The 19238-nt window shown below is 40.5% G+C and overlaps 1 protein-coding gene across 1 annotated transcript in view; it reads right to left on the reverse strand.

Annotated features, from left to right (window-relative positions):
- The window catches only part of CLVS2 (clavesin 2), a 160852-nt gene that overhangs the window by 67395 nt on the left and 74219 nt on the right, over positions 1-19238 (reverse strand). Inside the window, exon 2 of the mRNA XM_063443458.1 lies at positions 1808-1982. Coding sequence (XP_063299528.1) covers positions 1808-1982 — 175 coding nt within the window. The remainder of the gene's footprint in view (positions 1-1807; positions 1983-19238) is intronic.

Genomic DNA, 19238 nt, shown 5'->3' on the forward strand with positions numbered 1-19238 from the left:
CCTCACATCCAGTATGTTGCCAAGTCCTGTAGATTCCATTTTAAAAACATAGCCCGCATCCACCCCTTTCTTACGCAATATGCTACCAAGGAGCTTGTCTATGCTCTAGTAATTTCCCGCATGGATTATTGTAACCCTCTCCTAATTGGTTTTCCCAAAAGCCATAAGGCCACCCTACAGTCTGTAATGCTGCCGCCATGCTGATTTTCCTCTCTAGTTGGTCCTCTCACACCTCACCCCTCTGTCAGTCCTTACATTGGCTTCCTGTATCCTATAGGAGTCAATTCAAAGTGCTAACCCATACCTATAAAACACTGAACAATTCTAGCCCCTCTTATAGTAATATAGTAATGGGAAGGTATAGAAGGAAGGGTGGGTGAATCCATACCTTCCGATGTTGGGAGGTATGTCTGGCTTCTATTGGAGAAGTATTTGCATTAACCTAGCCGAAAACATTACTAACAAAACAGAATGTCAGCTCTTTAACTAGAAATTAAAAAGCATGAGAAAGTTTTACCTCACATGAAAAATATATAGAATAACAATTCTAAGAAAGATACAGAGGAGAATGTATCAAGGAAATGTAAACATATACGAGCAAAATATTTGGATATACTGGACACTTTTATTTTTAAATGGCCCTAACAGTTAGGGTTTTGCAACTGGTGGAATAAATGGATGAGCCAATAGACCATACAGACATGTAGGTCCTTCTCTGGACTCCCCTATAACTCATTATATAAGTTAGTACGGGTATTGATTCTACAGGGAGGGTGATTATGCTCATGCTATACAAACTCATGCCATACCATCTAAAATCATGTTACTCTGTCAGGGCTCTATGTCCATTTACCCTATGTCATTCACAGTCTTATAATGCCTTTTTATTTTATGTAAGTATTTTACAGTTTCTCTCAACTCTGTTACATTTTCCCCCTGTTTAATCCTATTACCTACCACTAATTGCAGAACCACCATCCTCAAACACACTCCAACTTAGAATCCTTAACCTTCTCATTACAAGTTCCCATCAAATATGGATTTATTTCCTTTAAAACACCCACACCCACCATCAAATTAGAACAGCTTTTCTCCCAAACATCCTCATTCATCAAATTAGGATCCTTTCCAAGCTCCTACACCTAACAAATTAAGATCACTTTTATCCCAAACACTCACACCATGAAATTCGCTTCCCTTTCAAATCTCTACAGACATATGGCTTCAGAATCAGCATCAGGGGGTGGTGATGTCTCTTGTATTTGTTCATTAATGTAACTGTAGGATTTCAAACAAGGCTTTGTGTTTAAAAGTATAGACATAGATGTAGTTAGATATCTTTCATACATTCTGAGAACAAGTAATGTAGTAAATCAATTTGTCATCATGTGTTCATTATAGCCTGGATATGATATTTTATCTAGGGTTTTTTTTCCTTTAAACATTTACTCCCTTTACTAAAACAATAGATTTGTGAAAATAATTATTGCTTCATTATAAGCATCTATATAAGCTGTGTAAAGAAAGGGTTTTTATAAACTGGAAAGTCATAGCATGTATATTATCATAATATAATACAAAACAAAATACTTTTTCAGATGCTCTTGTTTTTTCATGTAAGTAATAGTATGTCATCGGTTCTGAACTACACTTTGTGATAATGCAAAAGGAATGCATTTGATCTCTGTGCTGGTTATTCGTAATGTTCTTCAAATGCACAAGTTAGATTAAGTACTCATGAGTCTGTAAGTAATTCATTCAAGGTAGATGAGCGCAGCGAGGTGTGACAGAATAAAAATGCTTTTACCTGCAGACCTTCTATTGCTAGTCTTAGCATGCTTGGGGTAAGCTTGGATGCCTGCTTGAAAGTGAAGTTGCTCCAATCTATTATCAAAACAAACCCGTTCACTTGAAGTTCTGGATCTTCTATCATAGCTTCTAAAGAGAGAAGTATTGCACGCAGAATATCCACAAGTGTATACCTGCACGAAACAGAGAATATATATATTTTATCAACATATAAAGATTCTATTCTGCAAATAAACAACAAATATATACCTAAGGTGCAAAATAGACATGAACTTGAAATGTATATTGTATTCCTATTCATTAGCCATAGCTTAATATATTTGTTCTGGTGTCTATAGCCTCCCCTGTAGGCATTTTCATGTAAACGCAAATTTTTCAGAGAAAAGGCAGTATTTACATTGCTGCCTAACACTGTTTAGTGTTTTTAACACAACAGGGTCAGGAATACACATGTGTGTTCCTAACACTACCGTGTACCTTTAATCTTAATGGTTGAAGGATGAATGCTGAATATCTTTTTTTCCATTTTTTTGAGGGGGAAGTTGGGAGCAGACCAAGTGTGGAATGTTGGTGGAAAACCAGCAGTTTCTTTAAACAATGGTTCTTGAGTTGATTTGAGTAACCTTGCAGTCTGTATAATATATATATATATATATATATATATATATATATATATATATATATATATATATTGTAATAAAGTGAAGGCAGAGAGGCATATGCCATTTAACCCCAGGGGGAGTATGTGCTATATGTGTGGTATGCAACACAAACACTGTTCTCTCCTGTGAGAGAGTCAAGAGTCAAGATTTAAGGTGGCTGAGTGCAGAAGGAGAGCAGTCAAGGTGACAGAGTGCTGCTACTTAACAAGGTTGGTGAAACCTGTGATAGGTTTAAGTTTAACCCGTGATAGAGGGAAATTAAATGTTAGTCAGTGCTCAGATGAGCTAGGTTTTTGTTTAAAGGGAAACCTGTTATAATATTGTTACTTTAGTTGGGTTGCTGTCCCTGTGTGGATTTAACAATAAAGTGTCTGGATTATGTGAAAACCAAAGGACTGTGCCTGTTGATTATCCTAGAGGACCGTGCTAACTGCAAACAAGGATCACAAAATATATAATTTGGGCATTCCACTTGTATCAAATGCATGTACTCCCTCTTCCCCTTTTTTTTTATATATATACCGTATTTATTCGAGTATAACGCGCATTTTTTTTTTACCGATTTTTAATTTAAAATTAGGGGTGCGCGTTATACTCGAATAAATATACCTCCCAGGACCGCCGGGCTCATTACAAGCCTGGCGGTCCTGGGGGGGCGGGCAGCAAGCGTTTACTCACCTCCGTGCAGCTCCTCCAGCTTCTCCGTGTAAATCTCGCGAGACCCGCGGCCAGCTCTGACGCTCTGATGTCGTCAGAGCTGGCCGCGGGTCTCGCGAGATTTACACTGGGAAGCTGGAGGAGCTGCACGGAGGTGAGTAAACGCTTGCTGCCCGCCCCCCCAGGACCGCCGGGCTTGTAATGAGCCCGGCGGTCGGTATTATCGAGCACCCACTCGAATATTTATTCGAGTATAACAAGCACCCTAATTTTAGATTAAAAATCGGTATAAAATGTTATACCGATTTTTAATCGAAAATTAGGGGTGCGCGTTATACACGTGTGCGCGTTATACTCGAATTAATGCGGTATATATATATATATATATATATATATATGTATATATATATTTAATAATAAAATGCATAATCTTAAAAACCTTGGCTTAAATTTTTAGATTTGGGGGAGTGACTTTGTTATGCAAACAAAACCAAATGGCTTTTACATTGTACGGGAAACCAGTGCAATCTTCTATTCACATTCTCAATCTTTTTACCTTCATCACATTAAAGAGCAGAGCAAAATTAAGGTTGTTCAGGGCCCTATGCAGGGTGCCAGATTGGGCCCCATCCTAGTGTCATGGAGAAGGGGCTGAATTTGTCTGTATCTCTAGCATTATGTATATGTATGTGTACCTTAAAGAGAGAGAGCGTGTGTATTTCTGATGGAGTGTCTGTGTCTCTGGCATTATGTATATGTGCATGTGCCTGCAAGTGTGTGCAATTCTGAGTGTGTCTGAGTCTTTGGCACCTGTGTAGGTGCCTGAGCATCCTTTTGCGTGTGTGTATGTGTTTGAGACAGTTGCTTGTTTTGTGTAAGGTGGGCTTTTTTTTGGTCTTTGTGTGTTGTGTTTATAACTACAATAACCAATGTGTGAGCGCTAAAATCTCATGCAGATAATATGGCAGCGTTCACAAATACAATGCACAAGAAATTGTGAAAAGCAAAACAATAGTTACCAAAAAGAACGCGCTAAATTAATCTGTAAATATAAAGAAACAAATAATGGTGCAGACCATCTGGTACTAATAATATGGGGAAAAGGGGTTGTATGTAAAAAACTCACATGTCCCAGAGCCCTATCACCCCTGGCTCTGGGTTTGAAATGCTCCTTGGGAGAGGGGATATTCCCACACTGCAGGGTAGTCAGGAGGATATGTCCACTGATGATTCTGTTGTGCTGTATATAAAAGGAAAGAAGGGCAGGACCTCCAATTGAATAGTATCACAATTCGTTTTATTGTAAAAAAATAGGTTAAAAACCCTTACTTTGGATGTGGTGGGTATAAACTCGCAGAGTCACCCACATCAAAGCATAAAACACATGTACTCGAAAAGAACGCTTCCTGGTTGTAGTCCGGTCACGTGATCGCTTCCGGGTCCGCCCTCCAATGACGTCCGTGTGACGCGTTTCGCCCGCCTCCACAGGCTTCTTCCGACAACGTCATGGGGTTCCAGTCTTCCTTTTAAGTCCATAGTGCCGCCCTTCTCTCGCCTCATTGGCCGGGGGGCGTGGTTTCGCACGATCTTTTTTTTCCTCAATCATTCAATTACACACTAGTAAACTTCATAGACTTAACCCCTTCCAGCACCCACACTAAAACGATTATATTCAGTGCCACATATTAAAAACAGAATCATCCAAGTGATATTAATCACAATTATTTCTAATATATATATAGACCATATCTAAGTTATTCCACATAATGATTTCTCAAAGAGACATCTTCTTACTTCATTAAATTAAGTTTTAAAGTATACACAATGTACATTATACGAGGGTAATTAATAAAAATTACAAATTATATAAAAATTATATAAAGAAGATCAATTCTAGACAGCAGGAAAAGCCTTAACTTTTTCCATATCCCTTAAAATAGACAGTGCAAATATATATCTCTTTTATACTCATTTCTAAAGTATGCAATTATTATACTAAATACAGACTGGCATTATTACAGAGTGCCTGCTGATTGAAAAAGAGAGGTTGGAAAAAAACACAGACATTATAATTTATTCACAAAAAATGACAGATTTCAAATTCTCCATTTAAACCCCTAGGGAACAACGATTTCAATTTAAACACCCACCTCATTTCTTGTTTTGACAACTTATTGTCCAGATTTTCACCCCTCCAATTTCTACTAACTCTTTCCATCCCAATAAATTGCAATTTGGTAACATCTCCCTGGTGTTTGTGAATAAAATGGGAAGATAGGGGGTGCTCCTTAAAACCTCTTTTTATGTTACGCACATGCTCCTCAATACGAATATGCACTTGCCGGGTAGTTTTACCGACATAATGCATATTGCATGGGCATGTGAGAACATAAATGCAGTTAGTAGTGTGACAGGTTATCAATTGTTTCACACTATATACTTGTTGTGTATTGCCCCCTATCAGTTCTTTTTTGACACACTTAGTGGCTCCCGTGGTTCTGCACGCCAAGCAGTATCCGCATTGGAAAAAACCCACATCTTTATTGAGGAAGTTCTTATTTGAATTTTCTTGTCTAAAGCTACTCTTTACCAGATGGTTCTTAATACTCGGTACTCCCCTGTAGATGATCCTTGGTTTTTTCGAAATTATCTTATCCAGCAGGGGGTCCTCCTTTAAGACAAACCAATATTTATTAATTATATTTTTTATATCCTTATTCTTCCCTGAATAATCGAAAATTAGGGAAACTTCATTCTTGTTACTATTCTTTTTATTTTTATTTTTAATCTTTTTACTTGATTTGTCTAGTAGCTTTTTCCTGTCCATTTTCCCCACTTCCTTATGGGCCTTATCCAGTAGAGTCCTAGGGTAGTTTTTAGCTGTGAATTGTTCTACTAACTTGTCAATCTGGCTCTCGCAGGTTTCTCCACTCGTGCAGTTTCTTTTTAACCTTAACATCTGCCCTTTGGGGATGTTGTCCAGCCACGGGCCATAATGGCAGCTGTCATAAAAAATGAAACTGTTAACGTCCACCTTCTTGAAGAAGGTTTCAGTACATATTTGATTGTTGGAAATAAAAATGCGTAAATCCAAAAAATTAACCTGATTATCACTGTGGTCCATAGTGAGCTGAATCCCCCATGAATTGGAATTTAAATGTGTCAAAAAGGCAGTAAGCTCTTCTGCAGAGCCCCTCCAGATCCAGAACAGATCGTCAATGTAACGGCGATAGGTGACCAGGTTCTGCACCCAGCCATGACCACCATATATAAAGGATTCCTCCCAATATGACATGAAAAGGTTTGCATAGCTGGGTGCGAACCTAGCCCCCATCGCCGTCCCAAGGATCTGTAGATAGAAAGAGTCTAGGAAATAAAAATAATTATTAGTCAAGATGAGGTGGATGCCCTCCAAAATAAATGCCTGTTGATCCGAAGATAAATTTGAAGCCGACAGAAAAAATTGGACGGCCTCCAAACCCTTGGAATGTGGAATAATCGAATAATTCGATTATTCCACATTCCAAGGGTTTGGAGGCCGTCCAATTTTTTCTGTCGGCTTCAAATTTATCTTCGGATCAACAGGCATTTATTTTGGAGGGCATCCACCTCATCTTGACTAATAATTATTTTTATTTCCTAGACTCTTTCTATCTACAGATCCTTGGGACGGCGATGGGGGCTAGGTTCGCACCCAGCTATGCAAACCTTTTCATGTCATATTGGGAGGAATCCTTTATATATGGTGGTCATGGCTGGGTGCAGAACCTGGTCACCTATCGCCGTTACATTGACGATCTGTTCTGGATCTGGAGGGGCTCTGCAGAAGAGCTTACTGCCTTTTTGACACATTTAAATTCCAATTCATGGGGGATTCAGCTCACTATGGACCACAGTGATAATCAGGTTAATTTTTTGGATTTACGCATTTTTATTTCCAACAATCAAATATGTACTGAAACCTTCTTCAAGAAGGTGGACGTTAACAGTTTCATTTTTTATGACAGCTGCCATTATGGCCCGTGGCTGGACAACATCCCCAAAGGGCAGATGTTAAGGTTAAAAAGAAACTGCACGAGTGGAGAAACCTGCGAGAGCCAGATTGACAAGTTAGTAGAACAATTCACAGCTAAAAACTACCCTAGGACTCTACTGGATAAGGCCCATAAGGAAGTGGGGAAAATGGACAGGAAAAAGCTACTAGACAAATCAAGTAAAAAGATTAAAAATAAAAATAAAAAGAATAGTAACAAGAATGAAGTTTCCCTAATTTTCGATTATTCAGGGAAGAATAAGGATATAAAAAATATAATTAATAAATATTGGTTTGTCTTAAAGGAGGACCCCCTGCTGGATAAGATAATTTCGAAAAAACCAAGGATCATCTACAGGGGAGTACCGAGTATTAAGAACCATCTGGTAAAGAGTAGCTTTAGACAAGAAAATTCAAATAAGAACTTCCTCAATAAAGATGTGGGTTTTTTCCAATGCGGATACTGCTTGGCGTGCAGAACCACGGGAGCCACTAAGTGTGTCAAAAAAGAACTGATAGGGGGCAATACACAACAAGTATATAGTGTGAAACAATTGATAACCTGTCACACTACTAACTGCATTTATGTTCTCACATGCCCATGCAATATGCATTATGTCGGTAAAACTACCCGGCAAGTGCATATTCGTATTGAGGAGCATGTGCGTAACATAAAAAGAGGTTTTAAGGAGCACCCCCTATCTTCCCATTTTATTCACAAACACCAGGGAGATGTTACCAAATTGCAATTTATTGGGATGGAAAGAGTTAGTAGAAATTGGAGGGGTGAAAATCTGGACAATAAGTTGTCAAAACAAGAAATGAGGTGGGTGTTTAAATTGAAATCGTTGTTCCCTAGGGGTTTAAATGGAGAATTTGAAATCTGTCATTTTTTGTGAATAAATTATAATGTCTGTGTTTTTTTCCAACCTCTCTTTTTCAATCAGCAGGCACTCTGTAATAATGCCAGTCTGTATTTAGTATAATAATTGCATACTTTAGAAATGAGTATAAAAGAGATATATATTTGCACTGTCTATTTTAAGGGATATGGAAAAAGTTAAGGCTTTTCCTGCTGTCTAGAATTGATCTTCTTTATATAATTTTTATAGAATTTGTAATTTTTATTAATTACCCTCGTATAATGTACATTGTGTATACTTTAAAACTTAATTTAATGAAGTAAGAAGATGTCTCTTTGAGAAATCATTATGTGGAATAACTTAGATATGGTCTATATATATATTAGAAATAATTGTGATTAATATCACTTGGATGATTCTGTTTTTAATATGTGGCACTGAATATAATCGTTTTAGTGTGGGTGCTGGAAGGGGTTAAGTCTATGAAGTTTACTAGTGTGTAATTGAATGATTGAGGAAAAAAAAGATCGTGCGAAACCACGCCCCCCGGCCAATGAGGCGAGAGAAGGGCGGCACTATGGACTTAAAAGGAAGACTGGAACCCCATGACGTTGTCGGAAGAAGCCTGTGGAGGCGGGCGAAACGCGTCACACGGACGTCATTGGAGGGCGGACCCGGAAGCGATCACGTGACCGGACTACAACCAGGAAGCGTTCTTTTCGAGTACATGTGTTTTATGCTTTGATGTGGGTGACTCTGCGAGTTTATACCCACCACATCCAAAGTAAGGGTTTTTAACCTATTTTTTTACAATAAAACGAATTGTGATACTATTCAATTGGAGGTCCTGCCCTTCTTTCCTTTTATATACAGCACAACAGAATCATCAGTGGACATATCCTCCTGACTACCCTGCAGTGTGGGAATATCCCCTCTCCCAAGGAGCATTTCAAACCCAGAGCCAGGGGTGATAGGGCTCTGGGACATGTGAGTTTTTTACATACAACCCCTTTTCCCCATATTATTAGTACCAGATGGTCTGCACCATTATTTGTTTCTTTATATTTACAGATTAATTTAGCGCGTTCTTTTTGGTAACTTGTGTTTATAACTAGGCTGTGATTATGTGGATGAGGCATCTGTCTATGAAGACGACTATCTTAAGGTGGTGACTGTGGCAGGATGAGGAGCATACATGTGGCAGGGAGGGGAGGGTGTATGAGACATATATTTTGCGAATTATGTGTTACAGGGTGATGGTGTGAGTGTGATAGCTTTAGGGTGTGTGTGAGTGTTGTGGGTACGTGTGACAGAATAATGGGGCTGAGTGTCCAGGATGAGGAGGTGAGTGTGACAGGGTAATTGGCAGCATGAGGGATTATGAGTGTAACAGAGTTGAAGGGTGTGTGTGTTACAGGGTCAGTGTGGCACGGTTGTGCTTTGTGGGTTGGTGTGATAGAGTTAAGTGAGTGACAGGACGAGAGGTGGTGAGTGTGAAAAGACTGGGGGTGAGTAATTGTGGCATGGGGTGAGAGGGGGTGGCAGTGTATAATTGTGAGCAGTATTAAATACAGTTACCTTGTTAAGCCCTTCTGGTCCTCTGTAAGGCAGAGGATCTATAAATACCTTTCACCCCCAAGATAGTGGCTGCCCTCTCTGATATACAGGACCTGGACAGGAATCTGCTCTCTCACTGTGGCTCTAGTGGCCTTCTTCTGCTATGCTTGGATGAGTTGTTCCAGGGCTTTTGACTGAAGCTCTAGGAACAATTTCACACCTCATCATCTAAGCAGAAGCCCACTGAATGGAGAAGCATGCAGCTAGAGAGGAGAGGTGTCCCTCAGGGCTACACTGCTCGGCAACAACCTGCTCATCCATGGCCTGCCCGAGGCTTAGCCTCCGTGCATCGACCACGCAGGTCGAGGATCATTCGCCTACAGAGGCATTTACCATCCCAATATTTGGCCTGCCCCAGCGAGGGAAAGACTTGGTGTCTATGTGTTCCCAGGTCTCTGATTCAGGGATGCAGATCCTCATGCAAGTCTAGGGCATGGAGGGAAGCATTCTTCGTTGCTGCTATGTTGGAGCCCGAGTGAACTATTTTGCTTGTGTCTTCTCTACATGCAATCTGCTCATGTTACATACAGGCAACTGATGTCTTGTTTCACAGTTTAGTTTTGTTCCTTATTATTTGGTTTGTTATACTGTGAGTGCAGCATATATCTGAAATCCTAGGCACTCAATGGCACAACAGCTGAGAAATGTTCAGTGACAAGGAGCCTACGCTCCAACTCATATCTTGATGTTTTTCTAATTTGCTTTCTACTCTTATGAGCCTAAACTAAAAGCATGTTTTCTATTGTTCATTTATAACTAATCTACTTAATGTAGGGATATAGCATCTGACATACCAGACATACCAGTCTACCTTGTTTTATGATTTCATGTTATCATTATTTTATTTTCATAAAAAATTGCTACTATATTTCATGCCATGACACTATATCATCATGTACATCACTATAAGCTTGCCAATGCTGTTGTGGCTTTTCAAGCCTGTTTGTACACCTTTGCACTGAAAATAAAGATTGACAAAAAAAAAATACATGACCAGTTATGTATGCAGATGCAATCTTATATTTATATGCTGGAAATAGTTTAATTTCCCTTTACAATATGAAAGTTAGCAATCTACCAGAACGTATAGGGACACTATAGTCACCAGAACAACTATAGCTTAATGTAGTTGTTTTGGTGTGTATAGTATGCCCCTGCAGGCATCTTCAGGAAAAAAAGGCAATGTTTACATTACTGCCTAGGAGCATCTGTAGTGGCTGTCACCCAGACGGCCACAAGAGGTGCTTCCTGGGTCAAAACTGCACAATGAAAGCATTAGATTGGCTGAGATCAAATTTGATTATCTCAGCCAGGGAGTGAAGCAGGGACGCAGCAAGCCGCGGAAGACCTGCATAACACTGGATTAAAGGTACTTTTTTATTGTTTTAATAGGGGGAAAGGGGAGGCCAGGCACCTAAAATGTGTTTTGAACACTGTCGTGTTAAGAATACATGTTTGTATTTCTGCCGTTATAGTGTTCCTTCAAAGCTCAAACATATTTAAAGGGACACTATAGTCACCTGAACAACTACAGCTTAATGTAGTTCATTCTATGGGACGATGGAGGGGTAACCCCTCCTACTTATTTATGAGATGGTCAGTGTATCCAATACTACAAAGGGAAACCACCTTGTGTAAATACATGACCACTGGCACCGGTCGTTGGAGGGTGACCCCCTCTCATTTGGCACTCCATGCATACTATATTATTGCACTCCAATTCTGGGTGAGACCCAGATACCCTGCAACATTACATGGTTCACGTGTACTGCTCACAGGTATCTCATTCTGCCATTACGGGAACCTTGTGGCACGATGTCTGAACCATCACAGATGTGATCCTATGGTTTCAGGGGATCCTGGTCAGTCAATTGCTTATCACCATCAATTAAGGAACTACTCAGGGACTCTTGTGCCCCAGGCACTAGAAGGAGCTATGGCACCACATGGACAGGATAGAGTTATTGGTGTATGGAGAGGGATCTCGAAACCTTACGGCACCGGTTACTGTCGTACTAAATTTCTTATTCCATCTTTTTTTGGCGTATCGCTTTATCAATGTTACATGTTCGGCTATCTCAGCGGCTCATGTTCCCCTTCAGGACACTTCTATAGGTCAGAACCCTCTGGTCTGTTACCTTCTGAGGGGGATTTGCCTGCCTAGACCACCTGCTCCCAAATACTCGCATATGTGGGACATGGATCGAATTTTTAAATGTTTTTGTGAATGGCCATACATTACGGAATTGTCTTTGCACCTACTCTCGGCGAAACTTACACTTTTTTGTCTTTCTTTTCAACAGGTTGCAGATGTTTGAGCGTTCAACGTGGACGGTTTTTGCTTTACTCTGGAAGGAATGTTGTTTTTTAACTCACGTCGGACTAAGATGGACCTTTCCTCCGTCTCATCTCCCGTTTTCGAACTGTTCCCCTGCCTCTGCATGGTTGACATATTACTAGGATATGTAGAGCGTACTGCTCCTCTACAAACATCCCCATTGGGACCACTTCTTATTTCATTTGCTGGCTGATATCTCTAGTGGGTGTAGACTCTTGTTTTGGAGCACACTCGGTTCAGGGCGCAGCCACTTAGGTGTTTCCAGTGGGTGCTTCGCCTACCGACATAATGCGATCCGCGGATTTGACTAGAGAAAGCACATTCCGTGTTTTTTCTTTACGTCAGGTTTCTCATGCTGCTTTTGCTTTTCTTTCACAGCTTTAAAAATGCAAAATACGAAGCCTCCTGTCGTGTTATAAAATTGTAGATTATGCTAACACAGTGTACCTATTATCTCAATTTTTATTAAGGACAGGAGGCGATTATTTCCCCACCCTGTTTCTATGATTCATTGGTTTTTACTTCAATAACGATATAAATTCTGGGTGGGTGTGTTTACTTAATTATTATGTGATTTATTTTATAACTTATTACATACAATTTTAATATATATATTTAATGTATTTATGACAAACCGTTCATTTCCAAGTCCCTTTCATGTCTTTTATATATTTTCAGTTTGATTCCCCTTCATGGATCAATATATGGGATTGTCTTCATACTCTACGAAAACCATCCATTCGGGATTCGGATAGTTTAGTCTTAATCTTCATTGTTATCGTTGTTTATTGTATTTAACCCCTTAAGGACTGAGCCAAATGTAATTCACCTCTTTCATATTAAATGCACCCACACTTATTATATATAATTTTATTCAGGGGAAACAGGGCTTTCATTTAACATCAAATATTTAGCTATGAAACATGGCCCCCAGGAGGGCCAGAATGGCAGCAGGAGGACTCTCTGGGATGCCAGGTGAGTTCCCCCTCCTCCCCCCACCCACCGCGATAGCAGGCGTGGGATCGCCGGCAGGGCCGTGCTATGGCGCCCGCCAGCATTTAGAGCCGGGTCCCCAAGGACGGCATAGCATGTCCGCCATCCTTAAGGGATTAAAGGATGTGTTTCTTGTTATATTGCATCAAAGAAAGAGGGAGAGATACAGGGGGAGGAGCTTTTTATACCATGTTGCAATATTTTTTTTCACTAAACTTTATTGTTAAATCTGTGCTGCTGGAGTTTATTTAAGAGGGTTAAATGCAAAATTCTCACCTCCTGACCTTAATGAAATTAAGATTATAGGCAGGGCCGGCCTTAGACCTTTAGGCGCCCGTTGCGAAAATCTTCACAGCGCCCCCCATGTCATTCATGCATAGTTAGTGTGTGTGTGTGTGTGTATATATGAATGTAGTGATTATATAGGGGATTTATTAAATTAATAATGATTTCAAAACACATGCATTTCTCCTTTCCTATTACCTAGTTGGAAGAGGGGCATGCTGATCTGAATCTGGTCTGCCCCTCCACTGAGTGCAGACCATGCGTAACTGTCTCGCAAGCTCAGGGCCTTGCAGTGTCCTGTGGTAATCTGCGGCAGCGCTCTGATTGGCCCGAGCTAGGAAGACAGCTACTTATGGTCTGCAGCCAACATAGGTGCCGACTCCCTCCCCTACATTACAGAGGGGCAGACTAAGGATGTCACATGATACTGTGAGTTGTTTTGCTTTTGAGCTCTGGATTTTACTTATTTACCTTGATCTCTTTGGAATAAATAATTGTAGTAATGCTGTTTCTCCATTTATCACTATGTGGTGTGTGCCGGTATATACACATATACACTGTCAAATACAGCCGCATGCACACAGTTGCTTGAAGATAGTCACATAGGATAAGGCAGAAACACACAGGTACAGGCAGTCACACACATACAGTTTTTCTTGAAAGGAACATTCAAACCCTTAACCCCTTCAGGACGGAGTCAATAATGCACGTTCTGATCAAAACAAAACGTAAACAAAAACTAGAATTTGCGCTATATGTCTGTTCACCCGTAGTTCCCTTCTTTCAAATTATATGCACGCACACTTATTATATATAATTTTGTTCAGGAGAAACAGGGCTTTAATTTATCATTAACTATTCATATATGGAACATAATTTATTATGAATAAAATTTTAAAAAAATTTGAGAAAATAAGATTTTTTTAAAAATTTTGCATTTCCGTCTGACATTTTAGCTGTAAATGTCATAATACTGTTAGGTTTTACTGCAAGAAAATGCACATATTTGTAATCAGCGATGTGTCACGAGTACAACAGTACCCCCCATTAACAGGTTTTATGTTGTTTTGGAAAGTTACAGGGTCAAATATAGAACATTCCATTTTCAAATTGAAATTTGCCAGATTAGTAATGTTACCTTTGAGACGGTGTGGTAGCCCAGGAATGAGAATGACCCCCATAATGGCATACCATTTGAAAAAGTAGACAAGCCAAGGTATTGAAAGTGGGGTATGTTTAGTCTTTTTTAGTAGCCACTTAGTCACAAACACTGGCCAAAGTTAGCGTTCATATTTGTTTTTGTGTGAAAAAAAGCAAAAAACGAATATTTGGCCAGTGTTTGTGACTAAGTGGCTACTAAGAAAGACTGGACATACCCCACTTGCAATACCTCAGGTTGTCTACTTTTGCAAATGGTATGCCATCATGGGGGTAATTCTCATTCCTGGGCTACCATACGCTCTCAAAGGCAACATAACCAATCTGGCAAATTTCAATGTGAAAAAAATTAAATGCAAGCCTTATATGTGACTTTCTAACTTTCCAAAACACCATAAAACCTGTACATGGGGGGTACTGTTATTCTCGGAAGACTTCACTAAACACAAATATTAGTGTTTTAAAACAGTAAAACACATTACAACAATAATATAGACCATAAAAGTGCAGTTCGCTTGTAAAAAATGCAAAAAACGTCAATTTACTTAAAATATCATCGTTGTAATACAATTTACCAGTTTGAAACACTAATATTTGAGTTCAGCGAAGTCTCTCGAGTAAAACAGTACCCCCTATGTACAGGTTTTATGGTGTCTTGGAGAGTTACAGGGTCAAATATAGTGCTTGCGAATTAAATTCTCTGCACTTTGTCCCTGTGTTGTCAGGCATGTCAATCAAATTTTAATTAATCAAATCACATAATTACGTTAAAAGATTATTTAAATATACACGTAGAATTTTAATATATATGCATTTATAGGTATTTAAATTCTACGTGTATACTAATGTAATCTTTTATGTAATTATATGTATTTATCTATATATATATATTTATATTTGCGGTTATTGTCATTGTCATATATATATATATATTTATATTTGCGGTTATTGTTATTGTCATTCTAAGTGTATTTTGTTACCGATATAGATATATATATATATATATATATATATATATATATATATATATAAACAAAATACTGTTAGAATGAAATTACATATGCATATATAATTTACATAACATTTTGTTTTAATATTTTATTTATTTATTATTTTAATTATACGTATTTATATATAATATATGTATGTACATCTATTGTATATATATAATATATATATGTAATGTCATTCTAAGTGTATTTTAATAATATATATACTTATATTAATATTGAAATACACTTTGTATGACGTTACATACATACATAGATATATATAAATAAATATATCTAATTTATTTTTACACATGTTTTATTTATTTATTATTTTTACTTTCCTACCAGCAGGGGGACTGTCTGATATTTCAAACAGTCCCCCTGCTGGCAGATCCATAGCCAGCTATAGGGGGCCATGTGATCGCTCTTTGAGAGCGATCACATGGCCCCCGGGGCCCTCATTTGCCGGAGGGGGGCTGCCTGGGCTCTCAGGCAGCCCCCCAGAAGAGGATCGCCGCGGAGGTGAGTACACCTCTCCTCCTGGGGGCTTAAGCCATTACGACGTACCATGCGGCCGCAACGGCTTTAAAGCCCTTTTAATGCGGGACGGCATGGTACGTCGTAACGGTGTTAAGGGGTTAAAACACTTCAGCTTTCTGACATCCTTTATGTGTTTATTTTACATAAATGCAGTTTTTAAAACAGAAATTGTCCCTTTTATTAAATAACCTTGAGACCTCCCCACTTTTCAGTTAGAGAACTGGTCTTGTTACTTCCTGTGTGTTTAGCTCAGTAGATTTGCAAAGGGCAGCTGTCTTGCAAAGACTCCTCATTGCTACATTAGTAAGTCTATCATAGGACAGTCGCAGATATTCTGGACTGGTTAGTCGGGCTTTGTTTAACCCCTTAAGGACACATGACATGTGTGACATGTCATGATTCCCTTTTATTCCAGAAGTTTGGTCCTTAAGGGGTTAAAGGCGTCATAAACATGATCTGTTTTAATTTAAATTATAAAAAGAAATCTAGCCTAAATTGCAAATAATTTCATCATATTCAAATTCACCATTGAGTGAACATACCCTCTATATTTTTAGATAGCTTCAATATTTGCTTATAAAGCTTAGGATCATAACTGTGCTTCACAGTGAATATAAATTGGATTAACAGAAATAAAGTACTTTCATCCAGCTACAAAATCCTATATTCAAAGACCCTTCATGCATATTCCATATATTGTATTATCCATATATGTGGAATTCCTTCATAATGATTATATATCAATACTACTGATATTTGTAAGGATAATATTGCTTTAATGTAGTTATTTGTAAAGAAATTCTGTACTTGTAAATTTGAATGTACAGAATGCATGCGACAGAACCAGAAGATTATGTTAAAACAGATAAGGAATTAATAGAGTGCTTTGAAATGAAATGTCAATTAGCATCTAATATAATAATTAGAAAAATATACCTCTACTGTATGAGAGATTGTGAGAAATTGGTCATGTTTCCCTGTTTGTTGCAGTCATTGACCTGCAGTTTTTAACCTTGAGTTGCAGATCCCATGCAACAAAATGTTATGTTTACTTACAGATACATTGTGACTCGCAATGCTAAATCTTAAAAGGACCACTCTAGGCACCCAGACCACTTCAGCTTAATGAAGTGGTCTGGGTGCCAGGTCCTTCTAGGGTTAACCCATTTTTTCATAAACATAGCAGTTTCAGAGAAACTGCTATGTTTGTGAATGGGTTAAGCCTTTCCCTATTTCCTCTAGTGGCTGTCTCATTGACAGCTGCTAGAGGCGCTTGCGTGATTCTTACTGTGAAAATCACAGTGAGAGCACGCAAGCGTCCATAGGAAAGCATTATGAATGCTTTTTCTATGTGACCGGCTGAATGCGCGGGCAGCTCTTGCCGCGCGTGCGCATTCAGCCGACGGGGAGGAGAAGAGGAGGATCGGAGGAGGAGAGCTCTCCGCCCACCGCTGGAAAAAGGTAAGTTTTAAACACTTTCCCCTTTCCAGAGCCGGGCGGGAGGAGGTCCCTGAGGGTGGGGGCACCCTCAGGGCACTCTAGTGCCAGGAAAACGAGTATGTTTTCCTGGCACTAGAGTGGTCCTTTAAACATTAACATGCTTTTACTAGTTAGCTAAGACTTACTCCAAGTTCAGCTAATTGTAAAAGAGAAAAAACAAGCTAGAGACTGCATTCAATGTAGCAATAAATCTTAGAAATTTGAGGAAGTAATATCCGATGAGAGCAAAATCAACCCTATTACTAGTGATGTCCTGAACTATTCACTGGCGAATAGTTCCCGGCGAACATAGCATGTTCGCGTTAGCTGCCGCGGGCGAACACATGCTATGTTCGATCCGCCCCGTGGACCTACTGTCCTCCCCCCCGGCCCCCACCCCTGCGCGGTGGGTGGGGGCCATAAATCACAATGGGGGGGACCTACTGTCTCTCCCCCCACCCCCACCCGTGAGCGTTGGGTGGGGGCCATAAAAATAATGAGGGGGGACCTACTGTCCTCCCCCCCGGCCCCCACCCCTGCGCGGTGCGTGGGGGCCATGAATCACAATGGGGGGGGACCTACTGTCCCCCCCCCCGGCCCCCACCCCTGAGCGGTGAATGGGTGCCATAAATCACAATGGGGGAGGACCTACTGCCCCCCCCCCGGCCCCCACCCCTGAGCGGTGGATGGGGGCCATAAATCACAATGGGGGGGCCTACTGTCCCCCCCCCGGCCCCCACCCCTGAGCGGTGGGTGGGGGCCCTAAAAAAACAATAAGGGGGGGACCTACTGTCCCCCCCAGCCCCCACCCCTGCGCGGTGGGTGGGGGCCATAAATCACAATGGGGGGGACCTACTGTCCCCCCGGCCCCCACCCCTGCGCGGTGGGTGGGGGCCATAAATCTACTGTCCCCCCACGGCCCCCACCCCTGAGCGGTGGATGGGGGCCATAAATCACAATGGGGGAGGACCTACTGTCCCCCCCCCGGCCCCCACCCCTGAGCGGAGGGTGGGGGCCCTAAATACAAATGGGGGGACCCTAGTCACCCCCTCCCCCCCAAAAAAAAATATCCCCCTACCTACCCCCCTCACACTAAAAATAATGAGGGGGGACCTTTAACAAAAAACTTTTTTCACGGTTATAGATTGAATACAAGTTACTAGTCTTCAAGCAGGTGTGTCAGGCCTACACAGTGTACTCTGCCAACCTCTGCCAGTGCACAGTGCCACTCATATCTGGTATCACAGTAGCTTGCACACATAGTACCACTAATCCCCCCCAAAAAATGACAGGCAGAGGCAGGCCACCCCGCAATGGGCCATCGTGGTCGTGGTGCTGTGATTCCCTTTTGCCCTAGAATAATGCCCAATTTTCAGAGGCCACGTACCCTGAACTTGCAAAGTTCTGAGGACATAGTTGACTGGCTAACACAGGACACCCAATCTTCTACAGCTTCCGCTCAGAACCTTGACGCACCATCATCCTCCTCCAGCTTAGATTCGGGCACCTCTCAAGATACCACTCACTCGGCTGCCGCCACCACCAACACTAGCACCACAGCCGCTTCACTTTATCTGTCAAAGGAGTTATTTACACATCCGTTTGAAGAAATTAGTGAAGCGCAACCATTTTTGCCAAAGGATGTATATAACAGGGATATGTCTCAGTCAGGCAGCATTACACACATGGACGTACAGTGTGATGATGATGATGATGATGTTTTACCCGCTGCTGCTTCCTTTGCTGAGTTGTCAGATACAAGTGAAGCGGTTGATGATGACGATGCGTCTATGGATGTCACGTGAGTGCCCG

The sequence above is a fragment of the Pelobates fuscus genome, chromosome 2, assembly GCF_036172605.1.
Source record: "Pelobates fuscus isolate aPelFus1 chromosome 2, aPelFus1.pri, whole genome shotgun sequence".
In the NCBI taxonomy this organism is placed as follows: domain Eukaryota; kingdom Metazoa; phylum Chordata; class Amphibia; order Anura; family Pelobatidae; genus Pelobates; species Pelobates fuscus.